General features: G+C 40.9%; 1 protein-coding gene across 3 annotated transcripts in view; it reads left to right on the forward strand.

Moving 5' to 3' along the window:
• CHST11 (carbohydrate sulfotransferase 11) overlaps window positions 1-18025 on the forward strand; it is a 173537-nt gene that overhangs the window by 64344 nt on the left and 91168 nt on the right. For 2 of the 3 annotated variants that reach the window (XM_086468323.1, XM_086468333.1), the window contains exon 2: window positions 14705-14796. In XM_086468323.1, the coding sequence (XP_086324449.1) occupies window positions 14705-14796 (92 nt within the window). The remainder of the gene's footprint in view (window positions 1-14704; window positions 14797-18025) is intronic. The other variant, XM_086468327.1, reaches the window with a different exon arrangement.

The following is an 18025-nucleotide window of genomic DNA, read 5'->3' on the forward strand; positions in this document are numbered from 1 at the left end:
GCATTTCTAGTATGGCAAGAGGATGGCAAAGAGAGCCTCCTACATACAAGGACATTCCTCAGTAAGGCAGGAATTAAATTAGGTCTTCTGAATGCTGGTGCTGGGGTGGGCTGCTGGAGGACGCAGCCATTAGGGTGGTTGTCTTCTTTTTGAAGGGGAAGTAGCATGGCTGCAACAGAAACAGTTAAATTGTCTTGACATTGTAAGCGGAGTATACAGCAAACCACCCTGTATTTTAATTTCCCCATAGTATAAGGAGGACACAAATGAACATCTGCAGAGCCTGGAATTAATCCTGTTCATGTGAGAGGATCTAAATAAAATCACTGGTTACCTTCACCCTGCACTCTTTTTTTTTTTTTTTTTTTAATTGCAGTTACCTCAGGGTGATTAGAAGCTCTGATTTTTCAGGTTCACACGCATCATAATCTACAGCCTTTATATCCCTCATTATTTCGTGGGCAATGCAAAACAACAACAAAAAGAATATAGCTGAGGTTTTGAGCAGTAACATTAGTTGGTGCTAGTGGTTTGGATTTGTTTTTTCTTTAAATATGCATATTCAGCTTTCATTTGAAATTAGCACACATTTGGTGGAAGCCACAAACACAATACAGCAAAAGTGGTTTCTGCAAGGTTAATGACAGTGGGCTTATCATCCTCAGGTCTTCTAATTTTCTTTTCTATTCAGGGTTCTCATTTCAAGAAAACATTCATAGCTGAGGTAAAGGTGGTCTTTATTTCTAAGACCGTTTGTATTTGTCTGGAATCTTTGCTTTTCTGACATCGATTTTAGCTGGAGCACAGCCTTGGTGGGAAGACTACATGTTCTTGTGCATCCTCTCAAAAACATGTAATGTCTCGGACTATTTTCCATACTCACGGCCTTTAATTGTGTGAGGGCATGGACTGCTCTTTGTTTAAACATTTAGGATAGAGAATTGAAAACAAGGGTATAAAATGGAAAGGAAAAACTACTGTTTGTTGAGAAACGGGAAAGTGCTCAGCAGCATCGCTGCTGAACCCCTTATCTGGTCGTGCCTTTGTGTGCCTGTGACTGCTCCCGACCTCAAAATCTGTCATCTTTCTTAACTGCTTTAACTGCAGGAAAAACAAAGCACCATGTAAAAACTATAAATAAAACCAGGCGTGCCTTCTGGCCTCCCTGTGCTGTAGCTCTTGGCCTTGTAATTTGCCTGTCTCTCAAGCCTCTTGTTCATTATTTTGTGTTTTGTGTGTTTTAGCTAATGTAGGGCCTCTGGGTGGACGGGGTCTCCTGAGAACAGAGGAGGGGAGTGTATGGAGTGACAGCGCTGAGCTGGGAGTGGGGCAACGAGGTGGCGGGAAAGGGCTGCCAGGGATGGGATTAAAGCCCCCGAAACCTAGCGGGGGCACACAGGAGAGGGCTATTTTCTGGTTCCTCTGGTGCCTTCAGCACCTCCTCTCCCTGCCACCTCCTCTGCCCCCTTTGCCACCCCTTGCTCTGGGTTGAGCGGGACCTGGGTTCCTGGTGTGGTGGCTGGGTTAGGCAGCAAGTTGGGTTTTTTTTTTTTTTGGCTTGTTGCTTTGGGAGTGTGGTGGGAAGGAGCTGGATTGTGGTGGAAGATTAGAAGAGGTGAAAGAAGAGAAATGATTAGCAGGGAATGAACCTAAAGGATTGGTAGGGGTGTGTAGGGGCAGCAGCAGGGTGCTAAAGGGAATAGTTTGGTGGTGGGGGGAACAGAAAAGGTTAGGGAGGAGAGGATAAAGATTTCAGAAAAACAGAATAGGTTTTAACAGGAAAATATTATGTCAAGAGTTTGATTAAATAGAATGGTTGAAAGTGATGTGTTCTGGAAGAAAAAAGGTTATTAAATAAGAGGCTACTATTAGATGAAAAATTCATATTGCCATTTTCTCTGAAAATTACTTAAGCTTTCAGCCTGGAAATCCTGTAATGAAATAGATAGGAGCAAAATATAGAGTGAAAAGGAGAAATCAAAATAAACTGCCATTTCATTGTTGGATCTGAACAATTAAACATGATGCAGCATATTACAACTCTTGAAAATGAAGTAATTACAAAATAAAAAACCACCAACATCTGGTGGTGGGTGAAAAACTGGTGTGCTGTGTCAACATCAATAATGCATGTATATATTCACTCATGTATGGATGTAATACAGTCACTCATATCATACCTGCATGAATAGCTCCACATATGCACGCAAATGGTGTCCTTCCCAGCTGAATAAAATGCTTTGACTGCTTTGCCTGCTGAGGACTCAAGCAGTCGATCTCAGTAAATCTTCCTTTCACTGGAGGCAGTTCAGGTGCAATTCCCAGCCATGTAGAAGGACAGAGATCTGTATGAGTTCATGGAGCTGAGATGATTTATCTCAGCTTGGAAATAATATGTGACAACTTCTTATTGTAAATTGGAAATAAAATAAGTTTTTTTCACTTGTTGGGTTCTATTATTTAACACAGCTTTTATATACACCTTCTTGGTAATGGTTGGTTAATATTTAATGAAGATGAATGGACTTTTCAGCATAAAATGTAAGGATTACCCCCAAACCAGCAGCCTTCTGAGATTGTTCCCTCCAGGTCACTCCTATCTGCCATTCAACTCTGTGGCTTGAGAAAGCATCACTTAAACTATAATTTTTATTCTGCTTTATATTTTTAAGCTGAAAGTGTAAAATATTTCCAATTAAAATGCAGTTTTGCTGTTTCAGCTTCCAAGAACTTGTGATAAAATTAACCCATGCATACCGTAATACATCAGGGAAGCCTTCTCTGTAGCCTTGGAGGGTTAAAGACAGACCACTAACCTAAATATTTTTCACAAATAAATGTTTTAAAATTAATTCTCCAAGCTGATGACCCTCTTTGTTTTAATGATAACATATTTGAATGTCGGAATTACTCCTATACAGGTGCCTATAGGAATGAATAAACTTGAATTGGCAAGTGAATGCATATCAATCTGGCACATGTAATACTGATTTAAAAAATGTTTGACAGTTTGTAAAAATAGCTGTTACTGGGAAATCATCACTAAGCAGATACATTTCCCATGGGATCCTTGGGGGACCAGATTTTGGGCTGATGCCAGTTAAATGTTCTCAAATTTATGATCCAGAATAAAATGTAGTCATTTATTGATCAGGTTTACAGAGGATGCAAAAGTTAGGGCAATGATAAATGGAGAGGAAGGAAAACTGCAAGTCACTAAGTTGTGAATACCTAGTGACTTGGTTGGCAGCCCAATTTTAGTAATTTTAGGAAAGATGAATGTGTAGAAGAGTAAAATCTAGGTGATGCTTACTGAGTAGAGGACCCTCTTCTGTTGAAAGAGAGGTCTGAAAAGGGTTCACTGGCTGGCCTGCCTGCTGCCTGGGCCACAGGAGAGCTAATGTGGCCTGGGCACATGTAAGGGTGACATGCAGGGCCAGAGAGGGGAGGTTATACTTGCTCATCGTATGGGTCCTGCCTCAGCCTTTACTGCGGTGCTGTGGGGGCACCCTGGTTTCAGCAAGTTGTGGTATTATCTGTGATTGTGTTCAGAAGAAAGCAAGAAGAGTGGGGAAGTGCCTAGAAAACTTCCTGCAGAACAATGGAAAGTTAGAGGGTGCTTTGATCATAACGTATAGGTTCCTGCATAGAGAAGAGACAGATGCACCACAAGATCTAGTGGCTGGAAGGTGAGGATGGGTCAATTCAGCTTAGCAAAAGGGTATGTTTGGGGAGGAGAGTTTGACATCAAATCAGTTTCCCAAGGTGGATTTTCTTCTCCTGGCCAATTTAGAAACAAGATGGGTTGTCGTTCTGGAAGATGAACTATACCTTAGTTGGGCATTATTTTAGGGAAGTCTTCTGGAAAGGATGCTTTCCTTTTTTTCCTCTCCTGCTCTTTCTATCCCTCTCTGCATGAGACCTCACAAGTGCAAGAACAGCATTTGTTCCCCGTGGAAAAACTTTGAAGTCCATGGTTCTGTCTAACAGGTTTTTTTGCCTGTCTCCTTCAGAGGCGTACTGTCAGAGTGATCCTGTATTTTAGATACTTACTGGTCACCAGCCACAACGTTAATAGAAATTTCACAATGCAATTGGCAGGCTATTAGTGACCGAAACCAAAGCTTATTTGCATGCTAATTATGAAATATTATAATTACCAGTAAAGGTCATATAGGTATCCAGTGTTCTGGAGCCTCAGAAATGGAAACTTGAAATACTGTGCAATTCCTTCATTCCTGTTTAATGCAGAAGAAAGCCCCTTGCAAAGTGGCTTCATGCTGTATATGCGTATGTATATAGCATCTATCCCAAGCTATATAGCATATCCATGATATTTGGAGAAAGAGTCTCAGTCAATTTAAAATTTTTAGTCTATCCGGCATCCTATTTGGTAGTGATACCAGAATATGTATCTTTTGCAACTACTGCCTGTTTTGGTTCCCCTTTAAATGCTCTCATTGAAAAGTAAAATCACAGAAAGATCTTTCCTCATTCATTCCTTTTTCCTCTTGGATGTGCCTTCAGGAGGTGGAGTTGGTGTGCTTGGCCTATCCACTTGGGAATGTGAGGCATGACTGCGTTTCCTCACTGTAGACAAAATGCATCAGAAGGTTTTAATTGAACTCATTGAAATGATGGGAGCAATGGAAAGAGATAGAGGAAGGGAGTAGAACCACTGAAAGATAAGCAGACACTAAAAGCTCATTCACCCCTCTGAATGGTTTTCTTGTGTTTTGGGAATTTCTCCTTAAAGAAAGACAGATCCAGAGCTCTCAGCACCTCACCCGGGGTTGGCTGTAAAGCTGGGCTCTATAATGGAAATACAGATTATGCTAATTGAGATGAAGTTTTATAGTGCTAATGTGTATTTTACTCTTCTGTGTGGTGAAGTGCAGCCTGGGTCTGAGGGAGCTGACAATGTCCTATTCATATGTAAAATGTTTTGAAGGATCTGTGGTTTGGAATATTTCAAAACTGCTGCGTGAGAGGATTCTTACATCTGAAAGCAATATTATCTGTGTACAGCTCGTTGCTAACAGAGAGAGTAGAGCATGTGAAAGCAGCTTCCCAGCCTCAGCATACAGATGTATGGATCCTGCTGGAAGAAGGCAGGAGTGGTGGAGAGCTTCTGTGGCCTGATGGGGCTGGGCATGGCCCAGCAGTGCTCTGCAGACCTGGACCTGCCCTGATCCCGGTCAACTGAGGTGATACCCAGCTGCTGGAAAAGTAAAAGATCCTGCAAAGAAGCTGATTGCATCTCTGTGCCTTGGGATTACTTGGAGTTTAGAAGTATTAAACAGAATAAACTCTTGGAATAAGACAGTAAAGCCCGGCTGTGTATTATTAGTCTGGACATTTTGCAAATTGCAGAATCAGGCCTTTCCTACTTGTGGTACTTTTTTCCTTTTAATATCAGCATTTGGCCTTTGCATTGCCAAGGAAGTAGCATCCTTAATTTGTAAGAGCTCATCTGCTTATCCCACAAGCTGCAGTCGTAATCCTCTTTGCCATAATGAATGACTGCTCTGGAAGTGATTACTGCAGGATTTCATACTTTCTTTCCCGCTTATCAAATTGTTTAGTGCTTCTTTTTTGTAAAGAAATTATTGTTCATAAATCACAGTTAAGTATCAGGAGGATGTGAGCTCCCTAAAAATATCAGAGGCACTGCTTCAGAGGTGGTAAATCTTGGTCCATCTGGACATGTCACTAGGACAGAAATTACTTGTGTTCCTTGGTTTCTGTTTGTGTCAGGTCAGGTGTGCATATGTGTATGTGCAATAATTCTGCCTGAAGTTCAGAGACCGAAAGTTTGAGCCTTTCATTGCTCCTGGTTAAAATGACTGCTGCAGCTCTATTTTCTGTTCTGCTTGGCTTGTGAGAAGACTTGCTGTGCATTTGAGTATATCCATAGCAAATATGATTTTGTCTTTCATCTTCAATGCACATCTGTTGAAGAATAGCAAAGAAACAGTAGCTTAAATAGACTGCAGCTGCAGCAGCCGTCATTCTCATTTTGACTGTGATTCAAGATAAATGCTTTTAAAATTACAGCTTTCTGAAGAAACCTTCCTCCTTTAAAGGTTTTTCTCTCCCTCTTTTTTTTTAAGTGAGCTTATACATCATGTTTGTTAAGTAGACTGGTACTGACAGTGTAATGGAAATAGTGAGAAATATAGAAAAAGAAATCTAGCTTCTCATTTTTTAGGACAATGCAAATGTAGGGTTTTTTTTCTCTGGACCTACATTTACACAGTTTTTGTTTGAACTTGCATCAGAGAGATGGGATATAGCCAACTATCTACAGGCTTGAAAACTAGGCTGATAAGAAGAACAGAGTAGAACATTCAGCTCTTTGCTGTAAAAAGAACCCAGCAGCAGATGTGCCTGCTGATGTTATTACAGTGCGTATCTAGAAATTGGAAGGAGGCATGTTTGAAAACCTGTAAGCTTCACTAGAAATTTTCCACTCTTCCCAGATTATTGTAGTTTCATTGTGCAAAACACATGGCAAACTTGTAGTGGAAAAATAGTGTGATGTCCAGAAAGAGAGTTTTTCTTTGCATTTTGATATACTGGATCCACAGTGTTCCTTCATGCAAATTCATAATACATGTTTGTTTGTGAAATACATACTGTTAAAGTTGGTCACAATTCCTTAGTTTCTTACTTACTTTGTAAAAAGTTGCATTTGAGACAAAAAAAAAAAAAATAAGGGAAACAAACTTTGTAAGTTGATATGGATGGTAAAAAAAAGATAATTTTTTATTTATGAAGACTTGAAATAGTTCTAAGGGTAAAGAAGTAGGCCATTTTGATCAACATTTTGGGACATCTGGCTTTGCTAATGGATGGCGTAAATCAGGGCATACACAGAGGTGAGCAGGCAGCTGAGGTGGTCAGCTGTCCATCCAGAACTGACCTGTGAAATACTGTGATGCCAGAGAAAGCAAGGTTGTATCAGAAAAGTTCTGACCAAGACTAATACAGTTTGTAACTTGCACCCATGAAAACTTGCTGCGTTAAAAACAGTGTATGGCTGCGTGTGACAGAGATAAAACAGACCTTTCCTCGTGTGAGAAGTAAAGCCTATGGGAAAGTATCTTGATTTAGGTTTGTGGATAATGTCTTGAGACTTCTAAAGAAATTCCATATGGATTAACATTTTTTAAAAATTACTGGAAAAAAGTTGCTCATTGTTCATTAACAGGAAAGATGTTGTGCTAATTTATGCCACATGCAATGTCCGTAGGGTGGCCAAGGATCTAAGCCTCTGCATAATTTCACCCAAGGATATTAACTTCCCCACTGTGCCCAATTAAACCCATCCCCCTGCTAATCTGAGAACAAACAGGATAAAATACAAATTTATTTCTGGAAATCTGTCTAAAGCAAAAAGTAATTAAATGTCTCTCTATTCTTTGGAGGGCATTTACAACCTTTGTAATTAGTGATTAGAGCTTAGAAACAAATGTTAAGATTAATTTCCTTGCTGTGCCAGGATTTATTTCAAGTAACTTCAACCATCAACCCATGTAGGGTTGCTGGTCAGTGGAAAGAAGGGGAGCCACTTCCAGAGGCACATGGGGGCAACCCATCTCTGCAGCTGCGGCTCTCTGATAATTGTAGGACCTTAAATGAGTAGCTTAGAAGAGACATCACGCTTCCTAAAATGAATTCGGTCTGTAGCAATTAATTTGCTGTGTGGAAGTTTTTAGCCTCTTTGGCTCTATTTTTCTGATCTGTGAACTGAGGACTGTTACTTTGCTGGTCCCTGATCCCATAACTACTGGTTCTGCTGCTCGTCTCAGCTGTAATCATTTCACTAAGGTGTGACCTCTGGTACATGAGTGGGAGTGGAAACATCAGGGGAGGGTGGACATGTTGAATCAATGAACCAATATTGCTAAACTAAAATATAGCATCCCTGTTCCTCAGGTGGAGCTCTAAAACATGAAGCTTTTGGGATTGTTTCTTTGGTATTGTACATAGAGCACTCAGCTCAGTAAGATCTCTGGTTTGCCGTGAAGCACAGTGGTTTTACATGGGGTGAAGTGCTCTAGTCACAGATTTTTGCTTGTTTCTCACGCTGAGTAAAACCCTGTGTTTGTAGCTACTGTCTGGTGTAAGGCAAAATGTGGTTCTCCGTTGATGTAGAGAACAAGAATTATGTCGTCCTCTGCATTTAAGACTTTGGCGTGCTCATGTACAATACCTAATCTGATTTTTGCTTTCTAAAAATACGTCTCCTAAGCTCCAGCAAAGAAAGCTGCAGTTTTGCCTTAATAAAACGAAAGAGGCCAGACAAGAGTTTAGTCATAAATCCTTGTACCTGTGGTCTCCAGATGAAGGGCCAATAATTTAGTCTAAAATCCTGAGCTGGTTGCAGCAAAGCACAAGGCCCCAGATGTCACAAGATGTTGCTATCAATCCGTCGATCTTTGTGAAGCCTGCTGAAGGATTAGTGTTCGTAAATCATTGCGGCAAAGCTATCTAAAAGTCTCCTTACTCAGGCTCTGGAGCCAGTGCTGGGTGATGGCATTTGCATTCACTCCTCATGCTCCTGGTTGCTGATTAAAAATTAACCCTTTCATGTCGTTCGGTGTCCTTAGCCTGATTAGTCTGTAGAAGGGAGCATAGGAATTTTAATGAAGTTTGAAATGAGATAGTCTTTTTGTCTCTGAGTTTCCGATTTTGCCTGCAGTTTGGACTTGGCTGAAGTCTTGCAGAGCAGATTGTTGTAAATTATTATGTAAGGCTCACTTTGCTGAAGCAGAATGAGCTGGTTACTAATGACAAGCTTGTTCAGCGTGATTTTAGCTAAGTGTCTGAAAGGTATGTGGACAGGATGTTCCAAATTGCAAAAAATTCCGTCCAAGAGCCTCTGACGAACTCGGGGAAGAGGGCTGCTTCCTAGGGTCACGTCAACTTTGCCCTGAGTATTTTCATGCTTCAGGAGCGTTGCACATGCAAAATATTGTTGGACTGTGCCTTGTTTGGTTTGTATTTGGATGTGACCAGTTTGCCCCGAGCATAATTCTTGCCAGTGCAGATGAAGCAGTAGTTTTATAATATCATTTACAGATATATGCTTATGATTGAGCTGTGGATGTCTCAGTGTCTCTGAGAAGGTGTTTAGTGTAGGATTTGAATGTGTATTTCCAATGCTTTATCCTGTATACGCAATAGAAGTGATTTTCTGTGCTGCTTGGGGATCATAGCAGAAGACTGCGCAAGAGTTTGGAAAGCAAACTGTGTCCAAATCTTCAGCTGAAGAGAATCTCTAAACTTTTAGTATGGGTATGATTAATTATTCTTGCTTTGATTTAAAAATTCAGGAAGTTTGAGGGCAGTACTTTATTTAAATATGGCTAGAGACACCAAAGATGTAAGTAATTGTTTTGATGCTGCTATATTGCCTGGGCACTAATTTTTCTGTCTAGGTTGGATAGGGAATGTTTAGGTGAATGTTCAGCCCTAACCCAATTGTTTACAGCTGTAGGAGAAGGTACTAGGTTATGTACCTGCTCTTTGCTGACAATAAAATGCTCCATGGAAAGCATTAACCCTGGCCTGAAATTAGGAGTGGTTGTACAGCAGTGTTAGCTGGAAAGCAGTGTACTTCATCCAAAAGAAGCAAGCAGACTGCTGTTAGTTTTCAGCCTTTCATACAGAAATCAGACCAAAAAAAGGAATATATTTGACTTTTTTCATTAAAACAAGTACAGGATCCCGTGTCAACCAGAGTCTCACCGTACTGCTGCCGATGCAGACTTTCTCCTCAGTGAGACAACTTGTATCCCAAACAGGTGGAATGAATTATGTGTGTCAGCTTTGAGCAATGCTGTATTAGGGAATTTTGTCTTTGTACTTTAGACAAGTGTAATGAAAAGTTAAATATTAGTATGTCCTCAGAACTTTTTCTCAAATATTTGTAATATGAGACAGTTAATTTAAGAGGCAGTGAACAGAGGTAAAGTTTTTACATTTGTTTTTTGTTATCATGCCAGTAATTAGCATAGTCCAAGCAATGTAAATTAAATGTTACCAAGTAGAAAAACAGTTGCTAAATAGCAGTTGGGGAACTTTGTTCTACAGAATTCTTGGAAATGGGAGCCTCTGATATTTACAGTATTGTAGGATGGTAGTGATATCAGTGGCTGCTGAATGCATGCACCCAGTGTTTGAAATGTGACTTGTTTGTCTCTGTAAGTCCAGTGGAAGTGACAATAATTTTGTGTCTGTCTTCCGGCAGAGTCTCCTCTCTGACTTGATCCCACACAGGCTTGTGAGAAATGGTTTCATTTGCCCTTCTGACACTTTGTGAGAAGGTGACCTTTATGGTTTTAAGTCTCCAAGAGTCTTGGTTCCCATGATTCCACACACAAACACCCCCCCACCCCCCCCACCCCTTTTCTCTTCTGTCTAGATAGTCCCAGTGTTCACATACCTTTTCAGGCCAGTAGTCTCCCAAGAGAAGTGCCACCACGTTCCCTTTCTCAGTTTGTCTCTAGCTCCCGATGGTGAGAGGCAGAAATGGCATTGATTTGGCGTCTTAGTTTTAGTATTTTCTCCTGTCTTTGTTCATCCTGTGGGAATACTAGGTCTCCCATTCTGGGACAGGGTCTTTGTAGGTTACCAAGTGCATTATAAATGCGTTCTGCCAAGTAGAGTTGACAACTTAAGCCTGATTCACATGTTTCAGTGTGAATAATCTTCAGTCTCTGAAATGTCGCACCAAAAAATGAAGTTGTTATACCATACCTGCCTGCCTGCACGTTCCCCCTCCTCACCTGTGCCTGTTATTCTAGGCATTGTTGTCTTGCATTTTTGGCTAGATGCAACCTGGAGGTGACATCCCTTCTTGTAGATGCCAAGATCTAGTAGGTGCCTTGCCATGTGCATTTACTCTGTCACTTGTAACCCTGCCTCTGTCCTGGGGGACCTGGGGAGGAGATGCTTGTAAACACCTTGATTGTTGGACCGCAGCAGGAGGTTTGAAGGCTGCCTGGCCTGGGTGATGACCTGCAAGCTCTCAGTATGCTCCCGAACAGCCTATCCAAAGGGTGTTTTTAATTTGAGGGATCTACACTTTAATTTGCAGTCATTTAATGGATCAAGACTGTGGCAAAACCTCTGGACTTTTTTTCTGCACAGGCGCTAGGAGAAGGTTTGACTGAGGCAAGCTGTGTTCTCGTGTGCAGTGCACTGTAATTCACAGGTCAAGTTCCTGCTTTTGCTACTAGTGGGTCTGAATGGAGTTTTCTAGAAGTTGTGTGTGGATACTTCTGTCCTGAGATAATTTAAAGCCTAGACGTGTAGTTTCCTTCTCTCTATGTATATATAGATAATTATTATGTTGATAAGCTTTCAATTCAGTGGGGCTGTTTATCTTTTTCTCTTGAGGAACTGGAATTTGGTGCGTAGATAACGTGTCTTTCAGACTTGCTATTAAATTAATGACTAGTGATTCCACAGATTTTAACAAGATGAGCCAAGATTGCATTTTGGACAAATCATTCCTGGAGATGAAAGAAAGATGTTCTTACAGCTCTTGTATTTAATTAACAAACTAACAATTCATTCAATTGCTGACAGTTCTGACTAAATTCAGGGGACTGCTGATTTTGCTGCAGTTGCAGTATTAATGTTACTCTTTAATCATTAAAGGCATTGAATGCTGCTGTTAGCTGCGTCACACACTTAGTGTGCATGAACGTGATCTTTTAATCAGTTCTTGGAGCCATGCATATGCAATACTTATCATTAGATTATAATTAACTGTATTTATGTATGGAGATCAGCCCAAGCCATAAAATGTAAATTTAGATATTTACTATGCTAATAAGAAGATAAAGGGCTTGATTTTTTAATTTTCACTACCACAACAGTGTGACGGAGTCTTAGTGAAAGTGTTGTTAAAATTAGTATAGCTGCAGTTACCGCCCATATTACAATTTTCTTACTGCAGATTGCTGTAGATGAGGTTCAGGACCAAAAGGTCGTGTCATTCACATAATGAAACTCTGCCTCAGAGAAGCTGAGACAGTAGAAAATGGGTTGCTGGAGCCCTGAGAGGTGAGTTTGTCCACAGGCATGCCAGCAAGTGTTTTGAACTATGTATAAACATTCCTAATAGTTATTCACCCAAGGACAATTTGGAAAAGGTGCAAGTGGGATTTCTGCTGATGAAAGAGGAGTATTCCCCTTTATTTTGATGCTGCAGTTAAATTCCAGGCACAAGTATTTTCTAGGTGTGCACAGAGGTGCCTTGTACAGCTGCATCAGGGCATGCTGTTTCCAACGCTGATAAACAGGGAACCGAGTGCTGTGTTGAGCTGCTGTGTTGCTATGCTAACTCCACAGTCTTCTTCTAAAGGCTTTATTGAAAAAAAAACCCCAACAAAACCAAAGCAATTAAGTAATATTGTGAATCATAAAAAAGATTTAATGGTTTCTGTGACTAAGGTTTTACATTAGCATTTAGCTTTTGCCGAGGATGCATTTGCGCTTTTTTTGTTTGTTTGTTTACATCTGGGAATCAAATCTTGCACATTGTGCAAATAATTTAATCTTTATGGCTGTTACTGCTGCATATAAAGTATCGCTGTGTTGATACCTGCTGGCTGAGTGAAGCAGGAAGGGATACATTTATGCATGTTACTGTTTACTGTATTTAATGGAAATGAAAAGTGAAGTAATAAATTAGGGAACACCACACTGGAATTATTCTTCATTTTGGAACAAAGCATCAGTGTTTCAGGATGCTGGTTAATCACAGTCTAATGACCTGGATACCCTGAAACATTCCCCTCTCCCTTTCCCCCTGTTCTGGTGTTTTAAATGGAAACAATGTGGTTTGCTGTTGACTGGAAGGCTCCATTTTGGAAAGATTTCTTGTAATGGTAAGGGGGCTACAAAATGATTTTCAGAGCATCCCTAGACACAGTTCCTGGTGCAAGAGTATGGATGGGGATGATAGACGGGGATGGGATGGACAGGAGTTCTGTACTTAGAATGACTGCTGGATGTCTCACACCCTCACTTCAGTGTATTCTTCCTAAAACCACTTCCAGACACTGGAAGCTGTCATTACTCATGGAAAATGTTTTTAAAGTTTTAACTGTTTTAAACACTTTCTGAGTTAACTTTTAAAAAGGCACATTAGCACAAAAATGAAGGAATCACAATACTGGGTTGCATGACTAAAAATGCTCTGAAGTTAATCAGGTATTTAAACATGTAAATTAAAATTATAGCCTCTAATAACATTACGAACCTAATTGTGAAGAAAACCAAAACATTCAGCCAGTTTGTTTACCAAGCATATATGTCCAACTCCTGCCATGAGGCCCATGGAATCTCTTCGCTCAGGGGAAAAGTGACACGGCACATTATTAGATAATTACCTTCTACTGAAAAATAGATATGAAGGGAGTGAAGGAATCTATTATGTTTCCAAATTGGAACTGTATACCATTTTCTGTGTTTCATACTACTTGATGTATCAATTATGGTTGCGTATTGGCCCTCTGTATTAAAACATTACTTGACTCTGTTCTCTGACACTTGGCTTGAAGCCTGCAATATTGTGTCTGCAAGCCGTGCAGCTCAGAACCGTTGCTGTAGGACACTTCAGTAGTTTCTGGTTACAAAACATGGCAAGCAGTTGTAAGAGCATGCCTGCCTGCTTAATGCCTTTGGATTCCCAGCAGGATCATCTTTCCTTTTGGTTGTGTCTTAATTAAACCTCGACAAGATAAATCTCCCCTTGCTGCGATGCCTGATGCATGCATCTGATTGCCTGACGCTCCTTCCGTAGCTAGCAGAGCAAGCTGGGACAGAGGATGATGTGGGCCATGTGCGATTAGGACAGGCAAGCTCTTGTTTTCCTCATGACTATAGAGGGTGATTGGAGCCAAATGGCTTCTTACATAGACTTTTGTGGCCACAAAAGTCTGACTCGAAGCTGATGATCTCTGTGGTTCCTGGGGCTCAGATTAAGGTCTTTCCCGGAAACTATCATCCAAAATGCTCCTCAGTCAGACCTTTGACAAAGCCTTTGGTTTGAAAACCAGCTGGTCTCCAAGTGGGATGACATAGCATGTGTTGGTTTTTGGCTGAGTCAAATTTTCAGTTGCAATATGTAGAGCAAAACATAGTTTGTAGCAAGAAGTGTAGCGATGATTGACTGTGTGCGCATCGTGTACTCCTAAGTGTCTGTTCTAGGAGAAACTGAAGAGTTAGGCCAAAAGGTTTAAAGTCAGATGGTTTAGTATTAGGATCCTGTGTAATTCTGTATTTAGGCTGAGGGAGGCTCAAACGTTGCCTCTCAGAGATGCTGATTATAGGAATCCTTCCGACTCCTCCCTGATGATCAGAGAAGCAGGTACCTAGTACTGATGAAAATTGTGTCAGTTTGGTCCCTGTGCTTGAATTTTTGTGCACCCAAGCTGGAAGTTGTTGGATAATGTTTTTTATAAGAGGGGAACCAGAGAGCTTTTTGGGTTTAGTAACTTCCACAATAGAGAAAGCATTTAGCTCTCAAACAATTTCTAGGGAAAGTAAAATCAGGAATTAAGACACAACAATGTCTAGAATCCCCTGATTTGTCAGAAAATCTCTTCTTGCTGTCGGTATTGCAATAGGTTACTGCTAACCAATGTTGCTAACCTGTATTAATTTTAATTTCCCCTTGCAGTAATGCGTAGAAATCCATTCGGAATGGACATTTGCTGCCGGAAAGGATCCAGGAGCCCACTTCAGGAACTGTATAATCCCACCCAGGTGAGTGTCTTGTGGCTATAATCAAACTTCCCAGCCCAGCATACAAATAGAGTCTCTCCTGAAGGTATTTTGGTCCGGTTTTTCTCAGCTTGGAGAACTGATCCTCAGATCTGCAGAATTTAGCCATAAAGTTCTACAATTCGAGCTAAGGGCCTGATTTTTGAAGGTTTTTAGTTGCTTAATGATGTGAACTCCTCTAAATTTTTTTCTTAGATACCTAAAATCCTTACAAGAGTACATTTCAGATTTCCTAGCTACAAGCCAAGACATCGTAATTTAGTCTGTCGATCAACACACAAAGTGGCAGAGTGGGGTGAGAGAATGAGACATGATAAACATGAAACAAGGAGTGCGGTAAGACTGTAAATTGCAATAATAATGCATGAATGTCATTTATATGGCTTTCAGGTAGCCAGCTGCCCTTTGTGTCCTGACTTATTGCTTGTATGGAGTCTAGACAAACACAGTAGCTCATACTTTTCCTTACACTGTGTGCTATTTAACACCTGACGGTCTTGATGGGAGCTTAAGATAATCTCAGCTAGAGTTCTTCTTGTGAGAAGCAGCACAGGAAATCTACCTGAAATTTGTGCTCCCGTTCGCTCCTCTAGATCAATTTATTCCCTACACGTGGGCTGAATTGGCACATTCAGGAGCAGCATTTCCTGTTGGCAGCTGAGAGGAAGTGCTGCCATTGAAAGAAAATGCCAGCTGACTATTAAACATATTTATTAAAGTTTAACAACCGCCTATTATATATTTATCCGTCAATGAATACATTGAGTTTTACTAAATTGGCTATTAAGGAAAGTGACTATCCCAATAAATCTAACTTGTTAGATTTAATGAGGCAGTAAATGTTTTAAATACTATTTGATTATGAAGAGACTCACTATATAGTGTGCAAAATGAAGTCTAAGTGATTTAAAGTATTTATGTGAAGAATTGACAACAACCAAAGATATGTGATATCTGTTATGCAGTGCAGTAAAGCTCCATTTGTTTCATAGTGTTGTGTTTTTATGAACATAGGCTGACTTTCTGTGCGTGTTTGAATGTGTAATTTGAATTCTGTGCATGGCTGGGAACATGAGTTTATCATACTAATATACTGGCCTTTAACTGGGAGTTAACATGGGGTAAATGGAAAGTGGATGTAAAAGCCCTGAAGAGGAACAATCCACTGCTAGAAAGAAGAAATATTGTCATTTGCAGGTTAAATTTAAAGACTCTCTGCAGATGCTCAGGAAGGGCAGGTAAGGGAAAAGAGACTGGCTTAGTAGTCTCTCTGGGGTCTGCTGTATGTCAGTCAAAACCTCCTTGCCCTGTAACGTCGGTAAAGGCCATCCCGTCAGAAAGAAACATCTCTATCCATTGAAGGGCCATAATCCCAGAGCCCTTGCAAGCTTGGTCAACTGAAAACATTTCCTGAGCTTCCTGAAGCAGAGGATGCAGCTGGCAGCTCCTTCACTGCTTCTCCTTCCTTTCTTCACACCCTGACCAAGCAAGCCATTAGCATTCCTTTCCGGGCTCGCCTACGAGCCAGCCAGGAAAGTTGATGTTTGAGGAAGCACGGCAGTTCTTGCAGCCGGCACTGAACTAAGCAGATGACGTTTTTTACACCAATGTGTTTCCATCAGCTCACTGACATCTGTTCTTATCAAGCTTTTAGTTTTTATTTCTTTCTTTGTCCTTAGTTGATGTTTCTTTCCTTTTGGCAATGTTAGGCAAGCAAGTGCATGCATTTTGGGAAAACGGTAACAAGAAAAGGCAGTGAGTAGAGGCTGCCATAGGAGACAACAGACTGGAGCTGAACCCTAGAATGTTTCTTCAAATACGTGGGTCATCTTTCTTTTTTCACTTTTGCCCAAATAGATGCCTGTCTCTTAGGTAGCAGATTAGACTGGTCTGTATTTTGGCAGTAGCATTCTTGTCCTCAAGAATTCACCAGTAGTTGAGGCTGGAGGAAATGGAGGTCAGACCCCTAACCTTTCTTTCCCGTTTCTTGCTGAAGCAATTGTGATCAGCCATCTCTAAAGTCAAGTCAGAAGTCAATACATAATAAATACACAAGAAGACATTTTTGGCCAAAATCTCTTACGGATCTAGATAACTGGAAACATTGGTTAGATCTTTAACCCTTGACCATCACAACCTGTTGGACTCGTGGTGTGATGAACCCGTGTTTTTCTTCCAGATGCCAATGACCGTGTGTGCTGTCATGGGAACTCTGGCATTCAGTTTAGCTGCCTAAGAGGAATGGTGGAGCTGATCGAGCACGTATTTGTAGTTCTCCTTGTAGTTCAAAGGAATCTGTATAATTCAAACACCAGGCTTAGGCCGCTGAAAGGTGCCCTGCAGCTATGGCTTTGGATTACTACAAGTTAGGTGCAGTTGTGGTTTTTTAAGGGTAGAAAACTTTAAATATTTAATGTGTCTGTGTGCATATTTTTTTTCAGGATCTAGTATAACAGGAGAACCCACCTATGGCTCACCATCCTCTGCTATAGAATGCCCTGTGTTTTTCATGTGCTCCAGGTTTCCTCACGTAGGCAACATTGTGCAACCACAACTGCTCCTACTGCTGTTCCTGGGAATATCTCCAGGACCCCTGAGAGTGGTGGGCAAGGGAAGAGGCTGTATAGGGCTCCCTGCTTTGAGATGGTGTTAAGGGCCCATACGTCCTTGCATGGAGGATGCTCCCGGCTGTTCCCTATCAGGGGAGATGAGAGTTAGGCCATCGATTGAAATAGGTGCCAGAGAGGGTCCATACTCTCTCAGATTTAAAATGCTGTAGTTTAACATTAACAAGGTTTTTCTACTGTGTGTTCAGCATCAGGTTGCACTGCCCTCATAAAACCAGATGGAGACACGTTGATTTACACCAGCTGAGAATTTGACTGGGGGTATTTACTATGTTGACATATCACAGCCTCTCTGATCCTGTGCTGTTTTGCTTCCTTCTATGGAGTTGTTTGAGTTGTTTGCGGATGCCATCATTTGGCTCTGGAATCTCTTTGGCTTGGTAAATGATTGAGGGAAGGGAAGGGACAAAAAGAAGGATTTGGCTTGAGTGAATTCCAGTGTAGTAATGATCCGGAGGTGACTGAAAGGGTGGTCTGGTGGCTTGTAGGAACTGAATGTTAGAATTGCAGTCACTTTTTCAGTGGACTGATCATAATTGTTCTTATGTTTGGTGGAGAAGCAGAGGATAAATGGGTGGAGATAGCACTGA

This window comes from Leptosomus discolor, chromosome 1, assembly GCF_034619465.1.
Source record: "Leptosomus discolor isolate bLepDis1 chromosome 1, bLepDis1.hap2, whole genome shotgun sequence".
Classification (NCBI taxonomy): Eukaryota; Metazoa; Chordata; class Aves; order Leptosomiformes; family Leptosomidae; genus Leptosomus; species Leptosomus discolor.